The sequence below is a fragment of the Cryptotermes secundus genome, unplaced genomic scaffold (genome assembly GCF_002891405.2).
Source record: "Cryptotermes secundus unplaced genomic scaffold, Csec_1.0 scaffold766, whole genome shotgun sequence".
NCBI classification, from domain to species: Eukaryota; Metazoa; Arthropoda; class Insecta; order Blattodea; family Kalotermitidae; genus Cryptotermes; species Cryptotermes secundus.
Window position 1 is genome coordinate 651,875 of NW_019727791.1, and position 27,867 is coordinate 679,741.

General features: G+C 38.2%; 1 protein-coding gene across 1 annotated transcript in view; it reads right to left on the reverse strand.

Moving 5' to 3' along the window:
- Positions 1-27,867, reverse strand: part of LOC111865020 — a 44,284-nt gene that overhangs the window by 3,407 nt on the left and 13,010 nt on the right. The window contains exons 4-9 of the mRNA XM_023852717.2: positions 24,429-24,565; positions 17,626-20,055; positions 10,751-10,860; positions 9,845-9,979; positions 7,438-7,526; positions 5,935-6,179 (exon numbers count right to left, since the gene is read on the reverse strand). Coding sequence (XP_023708485.2) covers positions 5,935-6,179; positions 7,438-7,526; positions 9,845-9,979; positions 10,751-10,860; positions 17,626-20,055; positions 24,429-24,565 — 3,146 coding nt within the window. The remainder of the gene's footprint in view (positions 1-5,934; positions 6,180-7,437; positions 7,527-9,844; positions 9,980-10,750; positions 10,861-17,625; positions 20,056-24,428; positions 24,566-27,867) is intronic.

Sequence of the window (27,867 nt, forward strand, 5' to 3'; positions counted from 1 at the left end):
TTATAATTGTTACAATATTGCGGCGTGGCACCTAAAAGCCAGATTATATGACATCCATTGCTATGCAATGGCTACAATAAGAACACATACTTCACTGGTAACAAATACATAAGCTACCTAAGAAATTGCCTAGGCAACACAGACAGAATTGTTGAGTTCCCGCAGCACCGGTTACACTAGCCAACGCTGTGTCAAAGACAGAGAGGACCCTTGGACAAGGTGTTGGCTCAGCAGTTCACAAAGATTCACTTTAAGAGGGTAGAATGCATCAGTTAGGTCAGTGATCAGAGATGATGAGCTAGTTAGGTCGCATCGCCTGGAAGAATTATGTCAGAGTGATTGTAGTGATTGGAATTGTAATCATGGACGAGTTGTCCAATAAAACAGCTTTGTCTAAATCTGTAAGCCAATAATTATTTGTCATGGAACCACGAACACGTGACAATTAGTCTCAGGAAGTGTTATGACCTTAAACACGCCACAGTTTGTTGTAAGAAGTGACTGAATTAGATTGAAGACAATGACATGGAACAAATATTTGAACTCTTGAAGTCTATGCAAGACAAACTGAGAACCCAGAGAACCAAGATGGAAGAGACAGAGACCAATAGGAAGACAGGCCGTGAAGCTCTAAAGGAAATGATGGCAAAGATAGACAAAATGATAGCCAGGATGGATGTGAACCAAGCTGCACGTCTTGAAGGAGAGGAGACGACCTCAGTGGACATAGAACATAAGGTGGCACATCAAGAAATCCCTAGGGAAGACACCACAGTGATGCCAATCAGAGGACCAAGGAAATGGCGTAGGGACCAAAATCTGGCTGCAGAACACTGCCAGAAACCGAAGGAGACAAAATGGGAAAAAAGTGAATCCCGGAGGAGACTGACTGTCGCCTACAGGAAGGTGTCCCACCATGCAACAGTGGCATGGCGCAAGAGGCACACCATCAAAAAAATTGGATCAAGTCAAAGGTTGAACAGGCAACCCAGAGAGTATGGCTGCTCAGCAAGGCAGCAAGGCAATGAAGAATCTAGGTGGCAAGCAGCTGCTATATCCAAAAAAGAAGAAGACAATTGCAATCAAAATCAGAGGGTGGAGCTCGGGACAGCTATCACCTCTGGGAAGAGGAGAACCAACCTACAAGATCCTCAAGATGACCCTGGAGCTGGAATTTGTGAAGCAAGCAAATGGGATGTCCAGCAGGTTACAAAGAAGCAAACACTGGACCTTGTGGAGGGGCTGACCCTGTCCAAAACAAAAAAAAAAAGAATGGTACGTAGCGCAGGAGCCAGTAATGTAGAAACATCAGCCCCAACAGCTAGAAAAAAAGGAAAAAAAAAGCAATAGAACAGAACTCTCAAGGAAGTGGCTGGACCATATTGGGTTGCTCAAGATGAGTGCCCCTAAGGAAGGAGAGATGGTAGTGGTGAAGGGGAGTGAACACTGCAGGAAAAAAAAAGAAAAAAGAACCTGGAACAATGGAAACCCCAGAAAAGGAAAGAATGGTGATACACCATTAGGCTGTTTGGGACAAACAGCCCTAAGGAAGGAGCAATGTGCCTAAAAGCCGGATTATATGACGTCCATTATATGACGCAATGGCTACAATAAGAACGTATACTTCAGTGGAAACAAATACATAGGCAGACCGCTACCTAGGAAATTGCCTAGGCAACAGAGACAGAATTGTTGAGTTCCCACAGCAATGGATATGCTACCCAATGCTGTGTCAAAGACAGAGAGAGCCCTTGGAGGTATTCTCTCGGCAGTACATGAAGACCTACTTTAAGAGGGTAGATTGCAACAGTCAGATCAGAGATCAGAGATGATGGGCTAGGAAGGTCGCATCATCTGAAAGAAGTTATGTCAGAGTGATTGTAGTGATTCGAATTGTAATCGTGGATGAGTTGTCCAATAAAACAGCTTTGTCTAAGCTGCAACCCATTATTTGTCATGGAACCAAAGGCATGTGACAATATTCATATAATTACACACGCTATGTTATATAATAAGAAATTTGTCATAAAAATTTTAAGTTTGTGACCACAATAAAAAATAATCAGAAATCTCTTCCTGAACAGTTCGCTTTAACAATGATTTTTCTAGGTGATCATGACTGGTATCAATATATTGAAGTATGTGATCTGGCAAATTGCAAATCGGTGTGCCTTGGATAATTGCCAATGGAACAGGAACCTTGTTTTGCAGGCTCTGCAATTTCATTAGATGGGCACCTGCCACGAATTCCCAGGCAGGACTAGCATAAGTCATTATAGACCTAACGAGAGCTTTGTGGAGGGTCAATTTAATGTTAGCACTTAATCGCTCACTTCTGAATAAGGAATATACTCTAATAAATGTTCTGAAGGCTTCGGCTTCAATCATTTCTATGTGTATTCTCCATGTAACCCCCTTACCGAATATTACATAGAGATTTTTGCACTATTTACAAATGGAATATTTCTTCCATTCAATGTAAGATGAGGCACAGACGGTCAACGACTGTGAGAGAAGTAGATTCCCTGAGTCTGATCTTCATTAATTTTAATATTCCAGTGATTACACCAGGTCTCTATTCAGCTGAGACCGTGCTGGAGATTAATAAAAAGAAACCCTACTTGCAATCTCTCATATACAGACAGGTGTCCTCTGCAAAGAGGGCTAGATAGATGAACGGTGTCTTTGGGGGCCATCATTTATCATCATCATCATCATCATCATCATCATCATCATCATCAGTAATCTGTCAGACGACAGGTCCACGGTCTCTTCCAAAACAATTCATCCATTTAATGCGATCTAGAGCTTTCTCCTTCAAATGACAGTATCCTCTTCTGTCCCCAAGGTCATCCAGCATCTTCTTACGTCTTCTTCCTCGTCTTCTGGTCACTTCTATCCGCCCCTCTGTCTTTCCTTCAATAACTTCTTTTAGAAGGCAGTTTCTGCGTAAAACATGACCAATCCAATTAACCTTCCGTTTTCTTATTTCGTGTAGGATATTCCTCTGCTCACTGACTCTGATTAACACTTCTTCATTTCTCACATAATCGGTCCAACTGATCTTCTCCATCCTTCTCCAACTATACATATTGAATAGGGTTGGGGAGAAGACAGAACTTTGTGGCACCCCTGCTTCCACTTCCTTTGGTATAGATATTTCACCTTCCATTGAAACACTGAATTACTGTTGTGAAAGAAAACAGCCAATAAGCTTGATCAAACTGGTCAAAAATTCCAATTTAGATAACTCATACAGCAACCAGAGTGCAATGTGGTATCAAAGGCTTTTTTGATGTCCAAGAACACAGCAGCCATATACATTTATTGTCAAAATTAAGAGTTAAGTGGTCCATTAGCCTCATACGTGGCAATGTCATGTTGTGATGTGCATGGAAACCAAACTGGCTCGTGTTAAACAGGCCTCTTATTTCAATGTGCTTGTGGACTATTTTCAGAATGACTTTTTTTTAATAGTTTGCCTGTTGTGGACAGGAGACTAATCTAACATAAATTTTGAGGTATTTTGGGTCCTTACCAGGTTTTGGTAAAGTTATGACTTTTGCTTCCTCTGAAGGATTTGGAAAATGGGACAGCCGAAGGCAATGACTGAATAAATGGGTCAGGTGTACCAATGGTTGGCATGGAAGGTGCCTAAGGAATTCATTTGGAATTCCACCAATTCTGCAGGCCTTTCTCAATTTCAAAGAATTTATTAATTTCTGTAAGTCACATGGTCTTACCTTCTGAGGGGGACTGTTATCTACATCCTCGAGTAGAGCTTTAACTCTAGCCTCCACCTGCCACATTGGTCTGTGAATTAAAACCTTCTTTGTCTCGTGCCAATAAACCATCTGTATGCAGCTCAATTTAATTATAACCCATTGCCATTTCCCTTTCCTTTGTGATGAAATGGTGATGAAATCAATGACATTTTATTTTTTCAATTCTTTCCTTCTTTTATGAATTATGAGTGTTGATGGGCTGATTCCATATATTCATGCTGTTTCAACTTTTTTCAACATCTCAGTCTCCATCTTATAAAATTATATATTTTTCTTATTCCACCTCCATCACATGGACGGGTCAATGGGAGGGATGGACATGCTGGTATCATAAGCCTCACTGTACAACAGAACAAATACTGTTGCAGTTCAAGAGTCATTCAATGCTCAGCCCTTCAATCTGTTCCTTATAAAGTAGGCTAATGAGGGGCCTGTAAAATTAGGGGGAATGAAAGTGCCTGCTCCAATGCTTTTATTTAGTGTCTTGGGTTGGGTGAGACTGGTAGCTCAACCTGGTACCTCAGCCACTATTTGGCCTATTGTGTCAGCCCCAGATGATGATAAATGTGGAGCAGTTGGTGAAATGAGAATTGGGAGGGGGAGCCGAAGGACTTGGAGAAAACCTTCCCCAGTGCCACTTTGTCTGCCACAAATCCTACATTACCTGAGCTGGGACTAAACCCAGGCCACTGCAGTGGGAAGCCGGCAACTAATAGCCAGAGCTATAGCATGGCCAATGCTCGTTACCACAGGTCTTACCAAATCTGCACATTATCTCTGACTAATGGGTCTAATTCAGACTCAAATTAGAACATTACACACACTGCAAAGAGATTTTATTCTACTATTGCAACCAATATATGGTAAGGGGTCCCCTCCTCTTCAAGTTCCTCCCTTTAAAGTATTTGCTCCTTTAATGCCCAATTCAAATATTTCCTACCATAAGTGTTAGATTTCTTCCATTTAAGATCTTCTTCAGTTTCATGACCTTGATTCATTTACTGATAATATTAAACTGCTTAGGTTAGGCGGTGCTCAATGAGAAATAAAAGAAGAAAACATATGAATGGTAAGATGGAATGAACTATGGGAGGAATTCAATGTACAATCCTGGCATTTGCCTGTAGGGACAACTCACTGCTGCTAGTTGTGGAAAACAGGTATAGACAAGAAGAAAGCAGTCTTCTGGGATTTGGCACCGTGTATATGTGGTGTTAACCGACGTTTCGGAGGAACGTATCACCTCCATCTTCAGGGTAGAAGAAAAAATATAAGAAATCTGCAAGCGAAGAGACCGTGAGAACCAGTAAATGCAGACCAGTCGGTTAACACCACATATACATGATGCCAAATCCCAGAAGACTGCTTTCTTCATAGTCACCGCTGTGAAAGCCTCAAATCTTACAGGTATAGACAACTTTAATTATGATGAAGGAATCTGCCTCAGGACAGCCATTTTCCATGGTGAGATTCAAATCATGAACAACAAGAACAAGACTGGAAAAGAATATATACTCCATAAACTAGCACATAAATCTACCTTGTCTGAAGTTTATTAAGCGTACATACAAACAGGAATAGTAAAATGCATATTAGGTAAAGTCTCCCATATTAAAATTAAACAAAATCTGTGAAAGGGTTGAGAGATAATGGAAAATTCCATGTAGGGTCTTATGTAAATCGGTCTTTATTATAGATAAATATAGCTGAACATAGAAACTGCCTCATAGCTTTTGGTTGAAGTCCCTCATAACAATTTCTACAATATCTGTGGAATAGTTTATAGGATCCATGGAAAAGTTTGTTTATGGGCTTACATATAGCACATTTTATTATGGTTCAATATGGTTAAAAATCAGTATTTCCCGATGTTTAGTGAAAATCTCCCATGCCAAATTTTAAGAAAAATTGTGCAGTCATTTAGATACTTACAGTAGATCACAGAAAGACGGATAGATATCACCTCCAAGTAAGATGTCCTTTTCTACATTATAAAGAATACCAAACAAAAAGGTACCTATGCTAAACACTATACAATGATATTCAGCAATTTAGTGACTGAATCCACTGTCTATGACAGGAACATCAAACAGGAGTTTAACTGCTGTTTTATTTTACAACAAAATGTAGAGGACAGATTATCACTTACCTCTAAGTACTAATTCATTAGTTATTGTTTTCACAGACTGACACATGGGAACATCGTGAAGATCCTCCCTGAGTTTCACAGCCAAATCTCGGGCTGGATTCCATGGCTCCATGTCAACAGTGTTGCAGGGATCAACTTCATGGAGTGCCCGTGTCCACACCACAGCATAATGCCCTGTGTCCACATTCCACACAAACTTGCAACTGCCCTGGTACTGCTGTCGTTCCATACTGCTCACTGGATGCCTAGATAATCAAAGGGTATGGTAATGCCACGAATGAACATTTTACAGTTCCAGTTGCAATGCTGGTTCAGTCTGGATTGACTCCACATTTGTACATGGCACCAAAAAAAGAATGGCTGTGACTGATGGATTGGTAAGTATGTGGGAAGCTCCTGGTTTGCAAGAAATACTCTAGTGTGCCAATAAACTAAACTAACTTCATGGAGCTGAGCCCTTCTTGAGAAGCTGCCAACTGTGCAGCTTCTCAAGAACTCCCCAGCATTTTATGGAACCTGAAGGTTCACCACCGTGTTCACAAGAGCCCTCCACTGGTCCCTATCCTGAGCCAGATCAATCCAGTCCATACCACCCCATCCTACCTCTCTAAGATCCATTTTAATATTGTTCACCCACCTACATCTTTTTCTCCAATCTCCTGTCACTTCATCTCCCTTCAGTCCAAATTATCTCAACACACTGTTCTCAACCACCCTCAGTTTACATTCCTCATTGTCAGAGACCAAGTTTCACACCTATACAGAACCACAGGCAAAATTATAGGGGCTGGATGAGTGGCGTTCGATTCCCGGCAGGGGAGAGATACATTTCTCTTCTCCACAGCATCCAGACCAGCTTTCAGACCAACCTAGCCTCTTATTCAATGGCTACCGGGAACTCTTTGCCCAGGAGGTAAATTGGTCAGGATGCGAAGGTGGCCATTTGACTTCATCTAGCATAAAGAGCAAGAATTGTGAAGCTATACCTCCACTCCCCCACATGACTTCATGGTGTGGTGCTTAACTAATTAAGCACAGGAACAACTTCATAAGCTTTATCATACTTAGGCTATTTTCCTAAGCAGCCAATCTGAAACATGTTCAAAACCAAGGGAAGCAGCCATGTTTGTTGCATGACAAACTCACAGACTGCTGACCAAAAAAAAAATCCTGCCTGCATACAGCAATTCTCAGATAAGACAATTTAAGGCACAAAACATTAAGACCTGTCGAATATACTGCAGCTCATACAATTACAATATCTCTCTAGAGAAAGCAGCTGTAAAGATGTATTTTGGATTCTGCAGATAGCATATCCATACACATAACAAATGCTGCAGAAGATGGGAAATGAACAGTGTACATGGGTACAGGGAACCAGCTTAAAGAGTTAACAGCTTAATTTGTAAAAGTTTAATACAATTTTCTCCTGACCATTTCTTCACCAAAAAGAATTGCATAAATAGGTTTCATGCTATTCACACTATAAAAATTCATACAAACCTTTGACTCTTTGCTAAACCTTTTGTTTTGATAGTTGCCTGAATTCTCATTAACGCAACAGCAATCACATCTCCGGAAAAAGGACAAACCTGTCAAGATATAAAACATTACTGCATCCATAATCATAACTCTCTCTCTCTTTACGGTGGTAAGTATTTAAATACAAGCTCAATGTCAATGCAAGGAATAATATTTTCAAATACAAAAAGAAATATTAAATGTAATAAACTCAGCAGACCTCAAGTTAAAATATATAAACAATTTCATGCCATTTGAAGTTATATCTTCTTCTGCTAAGAAAGGAGATAGCCAATAGACCAGAGATGGTAGCAATGCAAGGATGTTAATCTTATATCATCTTCTATAATCAACATATGAAGACTGAATACAGGTTTTTTTATCATATTTCTATCAAATAAATTGATCTCATATGGAAGATTTGATAGAATTTCTAACTTCAAGCAAACTTCTGCATGAGGAGTGGGATACTAAAACATAATGGAATGGAATCCCAAGGAGCTGTGGATCAAATATTAGGCAGAATTGATTATAAGGACAGGCATATTATAAGTGACTTTGATATGGGAACACCAAAAACTGTTCTCTCTAAAAAGTTTTAACTACAGTTAAAACGTTATAATCTTCCCTAAAGAAAACCTGTCATTCAAGAAAATGCACAGCTACTTTCTCTTCTTTGTTGATAATTTTTTGTGTGTCTTTCATGTCTTCCCTGATTTTACTCTCTTGATGGATAGAAGCAGATTGGTTGTGGTGTATTTGTCTGTTAGTGTTAATATTATGAATTCTTACATTCAAGGACAGAGCCTATAAAAATTAAAAAAATATTTCAACATCGTACTGGGACTAAAACAACTAGAAGTAAGGTATAGCACATCCATGCCATAGCTCAAGCGGTTAGTCGCTGGCTTCCCACCGCAGCAGCCCAGGTTCAATTAGGTTTTCTCTGAGTACTTCAGTTTCCCCTGCCAATCTTCATTCCACCAAACTCTCCATCATCATAATCACCCAGGGCAGGCTGCAATAGGCCAATCAGTGGCCACCGTGCTGAGTGGACCCAGTTGGACTCCACCCCCCACTAAGCAAATTAAAAGAAAATGTATACCACATCTAGAGAATATGCATTTTACCCCTCAACATCCAAGTACAAGCAAATTCAGGAAAAAGTCATATAAACTTTACACAAGAGTAATACTGCAGGAAACTATTAAAAATAATGTGGCGTATTGGCCACACCCCCACTCCTTCCATCATTAAGCAACACTCGGTAAACACCCTTCCCCGCTATGCTGTGACGTCACACAACAGGGGAGTCCATGCAGAGACTATTGCTAGGCAATCGGTAAACATGACATCATGCTACAGTGGCAGATATCACATAACTGTTTTCTGTGTTATCAGTGCGGAAGCCGCATAATGAGGAGTATTAGTCAGTGTTGAACCAGAAGTTACTAGTACTGAGTATGAGTATTCAGTATGAGTTGAAGTCCAGCAGCTACAAGTTGTTACTGAGTTGTATCAAGTGAATGGCAGTGACTACAACAGGACCAGTACTTGTGATACTGCAGATGGCAGTAATTGTGAAATTGTAAACTGTGTAAGTGTAAGAGCGAGTGTGCAATAAATTCGTTAGATCCAAAACAGAGTGAAGTTATTTGTCATGTCACATACCCAACAAGTGACAGTAATTTCGTTTTTCCAATATTTATCAACTGAAACTACTTTCATTTCCAAGAGATTCTTAAGAGGAAAAAGTTTTCAAATCACTGTATTCAAAATTGTGTTTATGAGGGGCAGGAAAGATACTGAGAAACTGAATACAGGAATGAGTAAGAGACAAAAATTTTACATACCTCACTACTGTGTTCATTTATTTACAATGCAAACACATTTCTGTAAAGCTTGCCATGCTACAAATTCCAGACTTAATAACTGTAAATTATTTTTCTCCCGGTCTCTTTAAACATAAAGAATATAGAAAAAAAATTCAAACAAAAGTTGTAGATTGTAATGAGTTCTAGGCCATATTTCACAAACCATTCATTTGTATGATGTATCATTTCTGAGAAAAATTACGTGTTCAATTTGAATGTTTGTAAAAGATTTACTGAACCATTACAGACAAAACTAAATTCATTTGATGACTTTTAGTGCAGGCACCCAATATAAAATTTTGGCAAGATGTGTCAAGTAATTTCAAGGATAAAAAAAAAAGGATGGACAAAGACTTTCTGCACTTTGAGCAAATAATACAAAGAATGCTCCATGCTTGCAAGCAGTACTTCTCTCGTGGGAAGATATACATGAGGAAAGTTTAAAAATAAAATAAAAAGTATTACACACACATCTAGTACATGTATCAATAATAAATGACAAGTTTCCCACTTACATCAACTATTTCTACATCATAATCATTGCAAAACCAATATTTCTTCCCAGCTTCAATACATAATCTCTCAGCAATTTCATGACAGAACTGTTCAACATCAAAACTCCGCTGATGGACAAGAACACATGGAGCCATCTAGAACAGGGATAAAATAACACAATCAACAACATAAGTATCTGTGAGGACTAGAACTAATTTTTCATATTCCAGCTAAGTTTAAAGTTCCATATACTGTGTATATTACATTATATATTATATTGTAACGTGTCGCGAATCCAGAAGAGTCACTTCTATGGAAACACTAGAATAGACCGTTGCATAGGAAACAACAATTGCTCTACTGTAGTCCTAACAGGAATCTCCACGGTTACGACGAATACGCGAAGCGTTCCCACAGGGACAACGCAAAAACAATGGGTCATTGCGTAGGAAACGCGGAACCGACAAAGCAACGTTTCCACTGCTATAACAGAGGATTCATTTGCCTAGCAGCGGCCAAGGTTATAAAAGCCCAGCTTCGACGAGAAGTCGTCAGTCTTGGAATATCAGTCGAAGAAGTCAGTCGTTATCAACCCTTCGGAGCAGTTTCTCGGAATATCCGCCGAAGAAGAGAGTCTGCTAGAAACCACCAGAGAAGAGAGTCCAGTGTCAGCCGGAATATTGTGAGCAGTGATTGTAACACTGCAAGGGCAAATGTTTGTAAAGTGTGTGTGTAAGGCGAGCGAACAGAATAAACTCGCTATACCAAACAACGGCGTCAACTTATTTGTCACGTTGTACACCCAACACATGACAATATTATATTAAATTCTGCCAACATTTCTTCACTTCTTTTATAGTTGACATTAATAACACAAACTTAAACTATTTTCCTGATAAAAAAAGATCTATGACTTTATCACTCACCAGTTTTCCAGCCTTTGTATTTGAGATCATTTGTAATTGTGCATAACCAGCACCATGTACCTCCAAAGGAAGTGCGCAGTGATAACCTGTGCTTTCACTGAAATCATCATCTGAAAACAAAAAACACATATCATAAATACAAACACAAAGTTGTCACTCTGCTTAATTAAGTATCATGCCATCAAGATGCTTGGAGGAGTGAAGGCATATCTCCACACATTCTCAGTTTCAGCACTAGATGGAGGTGTAGTCAATTTCATGACCTAGCTACTTTACCACAAACAAGAGTCCTCACCACCCACAGGATAAGAGGCTGGGGTTGTTACCTGATTTTTTTCTATCAATGTATAATGTTAAAATTTAAAGTACAAGTAAACCCAAACTTGTGAACATAATTTGTTCTTTAAAATATGTAAGTTGAATGTTCACATAAGTCAAATTATTTTTTTTTTCATAAGACATACTGTTAAACTTGTTAATGTTAATTTGTTAGAATATTTATAAATCCAGGGTTCTGTGTTCACTAAATGAACTGATAAGTAGAGGTTCACCAGTACAAGAATAAATGCCAAACTGAATACCTTCAACAAATGAATAATTACACAAGCAGTTCCAACTATAGGTCTCAGGATATTAAAAAATGTACCATATTCAAAGAAACCTTGTAATAATAAAAAGTTTATTTTGTTGGATTTCACTATCACAACTACTATGTAATTTAGAGACACTGGGATAGGATATTATCTAATGTAGCACAAGCCATACTGTTGTAATCTTCAACATATCTGTACATGTCCCCACAGCATCACAGCTGTTATGCAATTTAGAAACATTTGGATACCATCTAATGAAACAAAAGCCATACTGTTTTTCTTAACATAACTGCACATTTCCACACAGTACCACAACGGCTATGCAATTTAGAAACACTTAGATATAATCTAATGACACATAAGACTTAATGTTGTCATCTTCAACATAACTGCAAGTTCCAAGTGTGGCACTTGAGCCACTTGTATTGGGGAATAAGTTTTTGTATGCCTGTGGCAAAGAAATCTCCTGCCTGTGAGCTCAGCCATATTTTGTACTGTGACACTAAAAAACTGCATAGGCCAAAAGGTGTGGAATGCTAACATCCAGTGTCATACTCCTCCATGACAATGCATGTCTGCATACAGCTGCACACACTAGAACAGTGATGGAGCATTTCAACTTGGAGTTGTTTGACCAGCCCCCTTACAGCCCTGATCTTGTTCCAAGTGACCACCACCTGCTTGCTCATACCTACCTGAAGAACTGGCTGTGATCACAGAGCTTCAACAATGATGGGAAGTTGATGGAAGGTGTCAAAAATGTGGCTGAGCTCACACATAGCAGACTTCTTTGATACAGGCATACAAAAGCTTATTCCCCAACACAACAAGTGACTCAATTCTGACAATGACTAAATTGAAAATTAGTTTAAGTAGGTTCGTATTTTTTGTATACAATAAAATAATTTTCCCACTGCTTGTTTTCTTAACAGTTCACTGGAGGTTATTTTACGAATGGCCCTCGTGTTTTAGAGTATCATGCCAGAATTTGCATGAAGGATTTAAGTAAAATGACAAACCTCATTCAACTTATTAGATCCCCTGGGTTCAACACAAACCAATTACCTCCAAATTCAAAACTTCACATCACAATTCAATAAAATCCATACAAATTTAGGATTTGAGGCTCTCACGGTGGTGGTAACGAAGGGTGCTAACTTCTGGGCTGTAACACCATGTAGTCCACTGAAATTCAACTGAAGTTTTGGAGGAACATATTGCCTCCATCTTCAGGGTCAAAGAATAAGATGAGCAAGAAACCAGCAAGAGCAGATAGCAAGCAGTGCATATTGTGTAATATCCCAGAAGATAGTACTCTTCATACTAATTTATCTTTAGGAGAAACAGCTTCTCTTACACTAAACTGAGATTGTAGCTAAATGGGGGTTACGAGAAATTGTCGCTGTGCTTAATTAATTGAGCACCAGACCATGGAGAGGTATAGGTATAGCAGAGGTACAACTCCACCATTCTTGACCTTGGCAAAAGATTGGAGTAGTCAGCTTCATGACCTGGCTGCTCTAGCCCCCCCATCTTCCAGGAAAAACCCCAGTAAACATTGTATAGGGGGCTGGGTGTGCCCCGGAGCCAGTTTGGACACTGTGGAGAGGAAAAAAGAATCTCTTGCCCTTGCTAAGAATCGAACCCTGGTCATCTAGCCTATAACCCACTGCTATGCCAACTGAGCTATTCAACTACTAAATGGGGGTTGTGCACAATATATCAAGAATTGATTCATGCCCTTACAAAAATTACTAAATATACTTAATAAAAAGTAATTACATAAGCAGTTAAAGAAGTTGTTCCTACACAAATAAATACAATATAATTACATAATCAAAAATATCAAACTAATTTCTAAAATAGATGGTTGTGCATAAATGATTTCTAGAGACACTGTGAATACTGATCATTATTTTAATCACAATCACAACAAATCAAGGTATAAATTCTGGAAAGTCAAAAATTTCTTACATTTATTTTCAAAATTTGAATTCACTAAATATGGGAAAATAACATATTGCTTAAATTGGAATTCAGTTGGGACCAAAGAAAATATTTTCTAAATATGAGATTAAATAAAAGCCATAAATTGTGATTTGGCCGTACTTGGTACAAAATATAACTGCTGACCGCAGCCTTTGAGCTATTTAACAGAACATAAACATAACAAGCTAGGAAATGTACAGTGTAAAAATTCTGGTCCATTTGCCTTGTTACTGACTCCAAATTTTCAATTCATGAATGTTCTTTATAAAGTACATAAAACAAATGGGGCACACAATGCTTCCATATTCAAGATCTCGTGAAAGGTACTTCTACTGCACCATCCCTTATGAAATCTGACGTGGTTTGACAAATTTGTGGAAGGGCATTCGATATGCAGTTTGATCAAAATGAGTGCAAAAGTTCCCTAGTTATGTGATGAAACAATATGAATACCACTTGTAATTATCTCACAAAGCTGAGAACTTATAAGAAATGCATGTGGGGCATAAAATACATTCACTTTTCTCTAACTTTTGTTTGAAACATCTTCAATGCAATATACACTTTAGTGAATTACATTCAAGATGCATGTAACAACCCATGTACATCTTTATGTAAAGTGTTAAAACGCTGTCAATTTTTAATCAAAAGTAGAATGCATTAACAAATTTTTGTAATACTCTCCTATGTAAAATTTTCTGAAAATCCATTCAGTCGTTCTCAAGTTTTTACATATGGCCAAACAGGCATGACAAGGCCAATGGACTCATTCTGGCAACTTCATTGCAAAATGCCAAAAAGAATCAAACAATAAAGGAGTAAGTCTAACAGTATAAATTTCACAAATCATGTTACAGGAGGAACCCAGTGAACATAATTTAATAGCTTAGGGGACTAAATAAAACCACATCCAAGTATACAACTGCTTCTGTTTTCATGCCAGCTTGACTTCTATTCCATTTGAAAGCTGCAATGATAATGACAGATATTCTGACACACAGATCATGACTTGAGTAAACAAATAATGCAAATTAACATGTAGAAGCTAATAATATGTTATTTCTTCAAAAATTCTAGGCTGACTGAACCTATCTGAAAACAGTCAGAGAGTCTACTTCAGTTGGTACAAATGTATAACTTCCATTGCAGAATACTCACCACTGAACTTTCCTGAATATACAGTGTAATTAAAAACTGTAAAATATCTGGCACACTAACATTCTCCCATGAACAGGAAATACTATACAGTCAAACCTGGATTTTACATTTCTGAAGGGACCATTTTAAATGAATGCAAACTCAAGAAAATAAAAATATATGTAGCTATTGAAATTAAATACACTAAATTAATAATGTACTGTATTACATTAAAAATGTAATCTAGTTCACTTGTTCCACAGGTTGATTAATGTAAGTTGCTGCTTCTTTGCTTTCTGCTGAACCTTGCAAACTTTGCTCTCAGTGCTACTGAGAGTAACCATCATGTTAACATCAACATCAAGCTTCATGAGATATTTCCTCAGTGTCAATATCCTCCAGTGTGCTCACAGAATTGTTACTGAAGGTTCACTTTTATCACCACCATCTTCTTCAGACACACCAGATGTAATCTTTCCATCCATCACTTGTTCAAAAGTCTGCACCTCACACATTATAATCTAATTATTGCAGAATATATATTCTTGACAGGGGCACATGGTAGCATAGTTGATTGAGGCACTATGCTACAAGCCAGAAGGTTGTGGATTCAATTCCTGATGAGGTCATCGGATTTGTCACCAAACCTAACCCTTCCAGCTGCACTATGGCCCCAGTGTCAACTCAGCCTCTTAACAGAAATGAATAACAGGTATCTTCCTGGGGGTCAAGCACGTAAGGCTGACCTCACTGCCATCTGTGAGCCATCTAGAAAATGTGGGACTCACCATGTCTCACAACCTTATGGGCCTCCACAGCCTGTTACAGGGATAGCTTCACCAGTTCGTTTTTTCTTTAACATATGCTTGACATGATACATTTGCTTTCAGCTGATGCCAGTCATCTTGGCTATGCTAAGTTTTGGTGCATCTTCACCATCACTGGTTTGATTTAAACTGAATACACATTTCTCAAGAAAGATCATAACTGTCATATGTTACACAGCACCATGATTCTGCAATGAAAAGTTGTGCATCCAAAACATTTACCTTCATGAACATTGCATCATGAAGCAACTTGTGACTCATCATACAAATAATTATTCTTACAACCAGCTTGTGGTAATATCTGAATTACCTGATTATTCCCTGGTCAAGAGGTTGGAGAATATTGGTGCAGTTCGGAAGAAAAATCTCATTCTTCAGCTAACTTGTGTCTTGGGGATAAGCAGCACACTGGTCATGAAAAGTAAATTTTTTTCTATTTCTGGAACTCATTTTGGCATTTAATGTGATATTAAAATGTGACTTAATAAGTGTGTGGAACTTGCGGCTACTTATAATAAATTTTAACTACAAAAAAAATTGTTTTCTGGTTTAATCTGCAGAAACTTCAAAAAGTAACATCAGTACAGTGATTTAATATGCACACAGAACTTGCAGTCACTTATAACTCAGCACAATTCATTTGCCACTACACAGGTTCAATGATGGCAGGAAACACAACCACTCTCTGCTGGTATGACTCTGAAGCCACAGAACAGTAAGCATACATAAAGCCAATAGAGTAGACAGGACATTACAATTGAAAATAAATTTCTTTTGCCTGATTTCCAATTGAAATTACTTAAAATTACAGCAACAGGCAAATTTATATTAATTTGAAGGTACAGGGAGATCGAAAAGTTGCGCACATCCCACTAAGCAATTACATTTTTCTGGTTTAATGCACAAACTACATGACTTACAGCACTTACTATTAATGTTTGTAACCTTACATTTTAGAAATGCAAAATCAAATTATGTCTTTACAACATATGCTCGAAATGGCTTCCTTGTTCAGCAATGAATGCACATGTTCTTTTTACCATGTTTGAGGCCACTTTGTGAAGCACCTGTAAACTGATGCTATTAATCGCCATCGGAATGTTCCTCTTGAGGTCATCTAGTGTATGCGGATTGTTTTTATAGACAATTCCTTTGAGGTACCCCCAAAGGAAAAAATCTGTGGGTGACAAATCAGGTGAACGTGGGGGCCACAATCCTTTCGAAATGAGACGGTCAACAAAAAACTCACGCAAGAGCTGCATGGTTTCATTAGATGTATGACATGTGGCACCGTCTTGCTGCAACCAACACTCACGTTCATCAACTTCAAGAAGCGCAATAAACTGTGTAATGATGTCTTGGTACACTGGACTGTTCACTGTTGTTTCAAAGAAAATTGGCCCCACTATTCAAAGACATGATACAGCACACCACACTACAGTTTTCTGACAGTGCAAGGGCTTTTCGTGTAACACCTGTGGATTTTTTCAGATGACCAAATCCTATTGTTTTGACTGTTCACGTAGCCAATAAGGTTAAACCACACTTCGGCAGTGAAGAACAACTGATGTAATAATGTTCCACAATGAAAATTCGTTCTTGGGAAAACGACATGTCTGTCATGCAATAACCAAAGCAATACTGCAGACGTCATTTGACCGATACACGACAGATGGCATTTCTACTCGTCGTTAATACTCCTACAGTACCATATAGAGGTAGGAGATGTAATTATATTAACTGCAATACAATTTATAACAACTTTTAGTTTGATGTGAGTGACTTTTTGATCTCCCTGTATAATCAAGGAATTTGGTAGAAAGCACAAATATATATTTCATGAAAATTTAACATTGTTTTTATTTAAGTTTTGGGGGTTGGGTTAGCACAGTTGGTATACTGACTGGCTACAGGCTGGATGGCGAGCGGTTGGAGTTCGAGTGCCAGTAGGGGCAAGATTTTTCTCCTCTCCATGTCATCCAGACCAGTTCTGGGACCCACCTGACCTCCTATGCAATGGGTGCCAGGGGTTCTTTCCCCGGGAGTAAAGCAGTTGGGATGTGAGCCTGACCACTCACCTCTGACTAGTGCTGAAGTCGAGAATAGATGAATCTATGCATCCATTCCCCCATACATCTTCACAGTGCAGTGCTTATACAGTTAAGTACAAGGACAATTTCATCTTTTTTTTATCAAAATTTAAGCAGGACCAATAAAAATGTGCATAAAATCAAGGAAAACAAAACATATTCATGGGATGTAAAATCCCAGTTTCACTGTACTTACTCCAGTTTATTAGGTACCTTTCTTACACATAGGATTTAGTTACCTTCTATATCTGTTATAACAGAAACGAGTTCATCATCTACTTCAATGTAGCGTCGTTTCAACTGGACTGTGCACCTAGTAGGGTTACTGTTTCCATTGGTGTTCGATTGTAGTGATGGACTTGGCAATTCCTTTCTGGTCATCCGAGCAGCACATAGGGGACCAAGGTTTCCTAAAGCCCCTGGCTGTGCTACTGCACTCTCTAATAAATTATGTTCTGGTTTTTCCAATGGATTATGTTCATGTAGTGTTACAGCATCAGGTATGGGTAACTTCCTATTATTGTTAGTCTTGACCCAGTCTCCACTTCCATCACGATCTCTCGGAGAAAGGAGGAGAGCAGCTGCTGTATTACGATTAAGTGGGCGAAGCACAACCTTATCAGTTTCTAAATGGTTTACTGTCTGTGTTATTGTGTGGATGTCAGTAGCCAAGAGCTGTGGTGAGCGAGGCCCCGAGATAACAAGTTCTGGTGGATCTGACAAAGTATCATGGTGCCGTCTTCGATGGGTCAACATGAGAGGAGATGCAGAGAGATAGATAGGCGGTGAGCGAAGTCTAGGGGGCAATTCCCTACGACGAGTTAGTCTAAAAGGAACTATATTTTCTGCATCTTCACCTTCCTCGCAGAACTCATACTTCTTATCGGCAAGACGACGGCGACGAAAAGAACTAAGTTTTTCACAGCCTGGTTCCAGTCCATCATCAGTGAATTCATAGGCCTTCTCAGCTTCTGCTATTTTGCTGTGTGGATTGCTAGCACTACCACCATGAGATGGGGTAGCAGGTATGGCTGGAAGGGGACTACTAAGTTTGACAGTTGCACCTCCACGGATTCGTCTAGATCTTGATGAACCTGGAGTAATTATTTCTTTTCTTCTATCCGGGATCGACTGACAGTCATCACTCTCAGATTCTTCAGTTGTACTCACCATAAGCAGAGTTCCTGGAATTGGAGACATAAGGGTAACAGATGATACCATTTCTTCTGAGGTGGTGGGGTTCATGCTACCACATGTAATATTCAGTTCCTGAGTGGAATCCATAATTCGGCTTTCTTTGTTACAGGCTCCACTTAAATCACCTTGTTCTTTCCACACTGTCTCTCCAGCATATTTTGGTTTCTCTGATATATGAGAAATTTGTGAAAATTCATTCTTCTTTGTTTTCTCAATATCAGATTTATTGCTTTCATTTATTATACATGAATCCACTATTTCCAGACGGCCTGCAGCCCGTGATGTCTGAGATCTCGTAATGCGACCATTAAATGTACTATCCCTAAAATCTCTCACAACTTTCTCCCTAATTGATGATGCTTCTAGATCTCTTGTATAATGTCCTGCCTTGCTTTCAGTCTTAAAAATTCTCTCTTGATTATCCTTTATGGAAGACTCCAACACTTTCTTACAATCACTTTCACTATATTTACCACTAATCTTTGACACTTGTCGTGAATGGGATAAATGCCTACTTTCAGAGGCACTCACTTCACTACATTTTGGAGCAGTTGGGTCCTTGCTGACAACCCTTGATTCTGACCCTATTCTAGAATTTTCATCATTGCTGATCTTAGCAGAAATAATTCCATGCCTGGCTAAAATAAAATGTTCTGAATCTTGATCAGAACATTTTCTGTTTCCCCTGGAAGTAAAATATATCTGTGAATTAGAAATAACATCATCACTAGCACCAATGTCATCATCAATATCATCATCATAATCTTCTTCCTCAACAACCACCCTTGCAAGTCTACTTCTGTGTAAACGTCTTTCATTCTCTGAGGTAGCATTAACAAGACTTTTATGAGAACAATTATGAGTACAAACTCTTGAGTAATCTTGCTTCAAAGCTAGTGAGTCACCACCATTTTCATGTAGCAGACATGTGGGGCATTTAGTGAGCTCAAAAGATGTTGGCTGCTGCAAACTGGCTTGCCTTCTCTGTAGAACCATACGAGATCGTGTGTCATACACTCTTGAGTTCTGAGGTAATGTTTGGCTTTCTACTATTTCTTGATCATTGTCATCCAGCTTACTGCTTCCTGATGAGCTGCTTTTCTGACATTCATTTCTACTACCATCTGCATTTGTGACAGACAACTCCTGTCTGGTGTTACAGCTGTTGTCACTGGCTGAGGAAGCTGCACTTGAAAGATTTTGATATGCAGTTTCTGAAGTGTCTGAAGTTAATATGTTGTTTGATGAACATGGCTTGTTTGTTGACGCTGTATTATTACTGAGATGCTCCAACTCAGCTCGCAATACATGGAGGAAATTTCCCGTGTTAAATACAACAGTCCCCTCACGTTTCATGCATATCATTGGCTCAAACTTGGGAAAAGGTGAAACAACATCAAATGAAGTGTGAAGTGTCAGACCATGTTTAAGGCAGCTGAATCGCACACAACTGTCCCAACTTGCTGCAAGATCTGTAGAATAAGATCAGAAAAAGTATTTTCAGCTATTACACATGGTTCACTAATACAGGGTTTAAGGTGAAGAACAATATAAATAATGAAAAAAAAAATACATTATATTACTATCAACATGGAATTGGCAATTAAACCAAGACTTAGAAGGTAAAGGTATTTTGGAAAGATGAGGCATGTGTATAACATTTTAGTCAGAAAACCTCATGAGAAGAGATGACTTAGGAGAACCAAACACACATGCGAGAATAACACGAAAATGAATCTTAAAGAAATAAGTTGTAAGAATGTAGACTGGATCCAAATGACCCAAGATCTGGTCATATGACAGGGTTTCATGGACATAGTAATGAACCTTTAGGCTCTGTAAGAAACAGGGGAATTTCTTGAAGATCTAAACAACTATCACAATTTTCTGAAAGATCATGGAATTAGTAAGTCATAGAAACACTGAAATAAAAACAGATATCTGTTATTTTCCACAGTGATCACATAATCAAAGTTAAGCTACAGGATTTCACAATAAAGCAGGCATTCCCAAGAAAAATATCTGGTCATGTTAAACTAGTTTTCAACAGATTATAAAACTCTCACATCTCTTTCATACAACTAATGGATACCAGGACAAACTGAGACATATTTTATTTTTGTTTCTGTTTAAATTAAAACTACATCCCTTATTTCCTACATTCCAGTTCTACCAGTTGCTTTATAGAATATTTAGAACAGGAAAACAGAACTCAACTTTCAAGGAACATTTACTTCTCTCTATAGACACTTCTTAATGACACAAACAACCAATGCACAGTGACAAAAATAAATGGGTTTCACGACTTCATTTATTCCTTTTAAATTAGGCAAGATAAAGACATCTAAATTTTATGTTTGGTGTTTATAATTTGGCAGATAATTCAATCAAAATCCACCATTTCTTAAAGCTGAGTGATTCAGCATTAGTGATTTGTAATGAACTGACTTTGGATCTTATGATCTCCTTGAAGTATTCTCTATTAATTAAATTTAGAAACAAATTAATCTGCAAACAGATGAATCTTGCTACCCAACTGCCTTAACCATTACCAGCAGATGTTTAAAATGTTTCTATGCAGTTCCATGTCTGTACATTTTATTTCAGCTTGGTTCTGTCAGTACTTTTTCACTATTTTCCTTTTTCAGTACACATTACAGTGCCATCCTAAGTGCTTCCCTTTAATAATACTGTACTGCTACTGTTACAAGTTTCTTTTTACATTGGCTCTTGTATTTTGCATAGTATGCAAAACTTTGTTATACTGACATATGTCTGTGCATAAAAGTTTATGTCCTCTTTTGAATGTCTTTACTTTTTAAAGACTTTTTATGTTTACTTTATACTTTTTCACACAAAACTTATATGCAACTAATGCCACTGTCATGTCTTCAAATCTGAAAATACACTTTTTTTAAAAAATAAATAAAACATTTTAGAAACTTTGATGTAATCTTGTGGCATTAGCCAAAATACAAATTTTAAAGAACAATATAAATGCAAGTACAGAAGATGCAGAATTAATATGTGAGTTATTATATTTAAATGTAAGTTTTATGTAACAATGCAAATGCAAATTTTGAAAAATCAGACTAGATAATTTTAAAATTGGACATAAACTTAGAAACATAATGCAAAACAAAGTTTTTACACATTCTGTAACATGTAACAAAGAGGCCTCCATAGTCTAGGAGTAACGTTCCCACCTCATGACTCAAGGTACGCAGGTTCAAACCCGGCGGAGGTCGTGGAATTTTTAAGGGCGGAAAAATTAAGGGAACAAGTCCTCCAGGAGGGACTTTATGCCGTGGGTCCCGTGTCGTAGATTTGCGGCACGTAAAAGAACCTCGTGTCTCTAGGAGGCCTCTGAGCTAAATTAGGCCAAAAGTTCCCGCCCAAATAGTTTCCAATGCCTCCGATAGATGGGGACGTATTAGGTACCACTGCCAGAGGAGGGATGACCTCGCTGACAGAAAGGGACTAATTATTAGATACCACTGCCAAGTAGAGGGTAGAAACCTTGCTGGCAGAAAGGGGCTAAGTATTAGGTACCACTGCCAGAGGAGGGACTACCTCGCTGACAGAAAGGGACTAACTATTAGATACCACTGCCAAGTAGAGGGTAGAAACCTTGCTGGCAGAAAGGGGCTGATAACGAGCACCAGTATCGGTAGGGGATGGAGACAGTAGAAATTAAAAGGGGGATGTACAATAGACTATCAGTCACGGTGCATGGGGAAACCCACCCCCTCAATACTGAATCACTGAACATGTAACAATCTGCATACAGTATAACTGATATGTAAAACTATTACACAAAGGAAGCAATGAGGATGACTTTATAAAGCCAAAATGCTTTTGCATACTGAAAAAGAAAAAACAGCAAAATATGTAAATTTAATGAAGTTGAAACAAAACATACAGCCACAATCAGCAGTTCACCAGTAAACAACATTTGACATATACGTTAGTAAACTCCTGGTTATCTGGTATCCAAGCATCCAATTTTCACTTTTCATTTCATTTATTCACCTTCCATAAATCTTGTCGAGAATATATTCTCATGCGGATGTGGAGATCATCCTAGTTACAGTCACAACTAAGAATTACAGTTGTCATCCAATAGCATACACATTTGTAATAAAATACTGATAAACATATACAATATAATAATTAAGTTAATTTTAGTTGTAAAAGTAATGGCATCAAGTCAAGGAGGATGAGGTGGGCAGGTCATGTAGCACGAATGGGGGAGACGAGGAATGCATATAGGCTATTGGTGGGAAAGCTAAAAGGAAAGAGACCACAGGGAACACCAAGGTGTAGGTGGGTGGACAATATTAGAATGGATCTTAAGAGAGATAGGATGGAATGGTATGGATTGGATAGATCTGGCTCAGGACAGGGACCAGTGGAGGGCTTTTGTGAACATGGTAATGAACCTTCATGTTCCATAAAATGCTGGGAAATTCTTCAGTAGCTGCAGAATTGGCGGCTCCTCCAGAAGGTCTCAGCTCCGTAAGTAAGTAAGTAAGTAAGTAAGTAAGTAAAAGTAATGGCAAACCTTATACAATTTGTACAGTTTATACAAGTCTATTAATTAAAAATTCAATAGTTAAAACACAATGTCATTAAGGAGTTTTGTATGACATACATTAATTATATAATAAATTGAAATAAAGACTAGTATATAGTGATATAGCCGGTCATGGTAGCCGAGCGGTCTAAGGCATGTACTGTCTTCGCTCACTTGGAAACCAGGATCCTGGGTTCAAATCCCACTCAGGGCATGGATGTTAAGATTGTTTGTGTGCGTTTTCCTGTATTTGTATAGAGGTAGAGGCCTTGCGACGAGCTGATCACCCGCCCAAGGAGTCATACCAAATGTGTAAGATCTAGAAAAACTGAAGTGAACGGAGTTCATGGAGGTAGGCCTAGGCACACTAGGGCTGTAGTGCCAGGGAAACAAAAAAATATATAGTGATATAAAGATTGTGAATACCTAAAATAAGCATCTAAAAACCAGAACACAGACTGACAATCTTGTCTTCTTTTAATTGTAAAACAAGACAGCTACTCGCATCTTAAAAAGATTTATAACAAAAATATTCCTGTAAAGAACAAGAAGAATGTAAATATAAAAATTGTTTTAATTGTACCTCAAAACTCTTAGTGTCACTTGATATATCCGTAATATGTTGTGGTAGATTATTATAGACCTTTGTTCCAAAACAATAAACTCCCTTTTGGTATTTACTCAAATTTACAAGAGGCTGATGGAGATTATTTTGCTGTCTGGTATTTATTCTATGAATCTCTGAATTTACTATGAATTTGTTTCTGTTTTTTATCACAAAGAGCATAAGAAATAGTATGTACTGAGATGCCAGAGGTAATTCTCATGCACTCAGCAAGAATATCTAAGAAAAATTTACCACATTTATGCTGTTTCAAAAGCAAAATTACAATGTGCAAAGGCCAACCTGCCATGCAGCACTGCCTTCCATCCTCCCTGACATCAGTGTCATTACACTACAGGCTAGCTGAATTTGCAGCTGTATTACAGTTTATATGAATCTTCACTCATCAATCCACCATGCTGCCTAGGTAGATTCCCACACAAGAACTAAAGGGAAAATGTGTTGTATCGAATTTGTATTTGGTTTCATCTCATGAAACCAGCAGATTCAAGTAACTACCATACACTAGTCTCCATACATGCCAGATAACCAGGAGTTTACTGTACATTGCACATAACTCTTGAAATGCAATGTGTGTCAGTACATTTTAAAGAATCTTAGAGAGTTTTAAAATCCATTTCTGAGCATATCTATAACTTTTTTACCTTCCTCCTCATATGAAGCTGCCACTTTGAGACAGTCCTGGCATTTATTCAAAGATGGCACGGTGGTGATTGTAAGGTATGAACGTTCAGGTGGCGATGTACTCCATGCACCAGTATGTTGACCATATGACTCTTGGCTAGAAGGGCACAAAGATCAGTCTTTACATGAACTGGTAACTTTTAGTACAGTGGGTAGACATTTTCAACTTCAATGAGACAGACTTCTGAATGCAATAATCATTTAAACAGCCAACTAGATAACAATGTGCTTTCTTAACAACTACATATTTGCTTTGAGGTTGATAGAGATGGTGGTTCATGTTAACATACAATGAAGTATATATTAGTAGGCCTTTTTGTTTATCAAACTGGATATGCCAACCTACAAAACTTCATTATTTGGTTATTTTATACAGCTGGATGGGCTATGGTAGTCAAGGCAAGGGTCTTCCTGACTACTTGGGCTGATCAGTTTCTGAAGGATTTTGCTCCATGGAGTTAGCAAACACAAAGATTCAAAGCAATCTTCCTTCCAGCATACACACATGTTTCAATTTATACTTTTCAGACATGAGTCCATAATTAGTTTCCCATTACCAACACCTTTTCAGAGACTCAGAGTCTGATCCAAACACGACTTTGTCTTGTTTTACTGTTACAAAAAAAAACGAAAATTTCAGAAAATTAAATTTAAAACTGGTGATATTTTTGTGTAGTGGTCCCATAATTCTGAGATCCTTTAAAACAGTTTATAAATATATTAAAATAAATTCATATTCATGAAGCAATCAAAAGTAGGTTAAGTTTGGGGAAATGCTTGCTACTATTCCATGTACGTGTTCTGTCTTTCTGTTTCCAACCAAAAAGTAAAGATGAAATTATACAAAACAAAACTATTTTATTTTATCTACTGTTTTGTATGGACATGAAAGTTGGTTTCACACTCTGCAGGAAGAACACAGATTAGAGGTATCTGAGAACAAAGTGCTAAGGAGAATATCAGGACCTAAGAGAAAGTAACAGGAGGTTGGAGAACATTCCATAATGAGGAGCTTCATAAGTCATACTCATCAACAAATATTATTAAAAGGATCAAATCAAGGAGGATGAGGTGGGTGGGGTATGTGGCAGACAAGGGAGTTAAGAAAAATGCATACAAAATTTTAGTTGCAAAACATGAAGGGAAGAGGCCACTTGGAATTGGTCTACTTAGACATAGATGGAAGGATTATGTAAAAGTGGATACTAATAACATTGGTTGTGAGAGTGTTGAATGGATTAACCTGTCTCAGGGCAGAGACCAGTGAAGGATCTTGCGAACATGGTTATGAACCTACAAATTCCATGAAAGGTTTACAGTTTGTTGACTAGCTGAGCAACTATTAGCTTCTCAAGGACACTGCTCTGTGAAATTACTTATGTTCATATTTCTTTGGGCTGAACTTCGACATAGTGCTTACTTCTGTTATTTACATACTCCTGTGAAACACAATAATACTGTGGCATGTAGAGCAGTTACTATGTGACGACTGCGAGATAGGCAAATATACCAGACCCATTTCTAGGCAATGGCTCAGTAAACATGTTCCAGCAGCAACAAATCAATGCAAAACAATATAGGTACTGTTGGAAACAGGGTGTTTCTACTTGGTCTGTGCCAAGGAGTTATAAGGAAGGCAACTAGTGTGACCAAGTCAGTTCTGTAAGGGAGTCTGTGAAGAAAGAGGTCTGAGCCTGAAGGCAGAGGAATAGCCATTGTTGGGGCCATTACCAGCAAACATCTAGTAACAGACTGAGAACACCAGACTGTGTGCTCTACTGAACTGTAAACTGTGGAAATAGCAATAGTGTTATAGTTATTTGCAGTTACGACCTGTAAGTGGTCAAGAAATCTAGTCACCAATCCAAACCCTGTATACAGTCACACATACTACGTGACAATATATTAATGACACCACAGAACTATATTATGGCCATCCACTACAAACATACCATTTTTTACTTCTCTGTGAATTTCTGGGCCTCATACATAGTAGCCTTACGAAAGACAAACTTAATTTTTTCCTGAAGGTGAGACTATATATATCTCTGCGTGCTTTAACTACCCAAAGAAATATTCTTTGTTACCTTGCATTATAAATTGGACATCTGACTTCCAGGTTAAATTCAATAATACAACACATCCCCAAGTAAGAGAAGGGGTGTATTCTTCATAATGTGGCCGTATCGCAAAATTCTATAATGTAAACCATATTTTTCCATTGATTTCCATGTTACAAGTGGATATGTTTCCCTTGAAATCTTTCATCCACCATCTGAAGTAACAGTAAGCACACAGAAACATGTTAAAAAACTGTAAAATGTGAACTTTAGCCACTAAAAAAATTGATACTTTGGGCTTTTTACTGATACTGTCTGCCTCACCCTGCAAATCGGTATCAAGTGACCGAAAGGGATCAAGAGTCGTTTGCTGGTTCTGATGCAACTCTTCCTTGTACAGCTTCTTCCAGCAGATTATGGCATCACTTAATGTTCTTGAAACTTTTAGGCTATGTCCACAGTTGGGGTCATTTTCACTAACAATTTGGGCAACATCTTCTACAGATACAGTTCAACAGATGATCTGTAGTAAACTGAAGTGGTGTTGGTAGTATTTCTATAACCTCTTCCTTGTCTTTAGTAGCTTGCTCTTGCCCAAACACAACAATAATAAATCTTCCTTCCACTTAACTTCTGCAAGAGATATCAGTAACTTGACAACATCACCTTCAACATCATTAAAACCAGTATCCTTTGCAAATGCAACAATATCTCGGAGAACTTCCTCTACTGGAAGAAGCCTTCAAGTAACATATAAACTCCGGCCTATGCTTTTCCAAACATCATTCATCATGGTTGACTCACTCATTTCATCCCATGACTTGGCCACTGCAGCCACAGTGTTGTATTTTTTATCCTCTCCATTAGCTGCTTTAAAGAACTGTTAAAAACTTCTAATAAGTAATATATTTTGAATTTGGCAGAAACACCTTCATCCATTTGCTTCGAGCAAGGCAGTCATGTTTTTTAGAGATGAAAAAGCTCACATATTATCTGCTGGGAAGTTCTTGAGTGGCTGACAATTGACAGCTTCTCAAGATGGGCTCAGCTCCATGAAGTAAGTTAACGCAGCAACAGTGCTACATGCCTAAAGTGTACTGCCCTTTCAGTATTCTTTTTGTCTCTTTGGCAATCACCTGAGATGGGTGTCACTGTCATCAGCACAGCTGGATCATGACCGGGTGACGCAATTGGAACAGAGGTGGTTTTCTAGTGTAATGAATATGCCACACACCCAGCAGTGTAGCACTTTAACTCTATTTTACTAATTGTAACAGCAATAATTTTCACACTGTACCAATCACTGAATTATACGAGGGTTGGAACTTTAATAGTGACA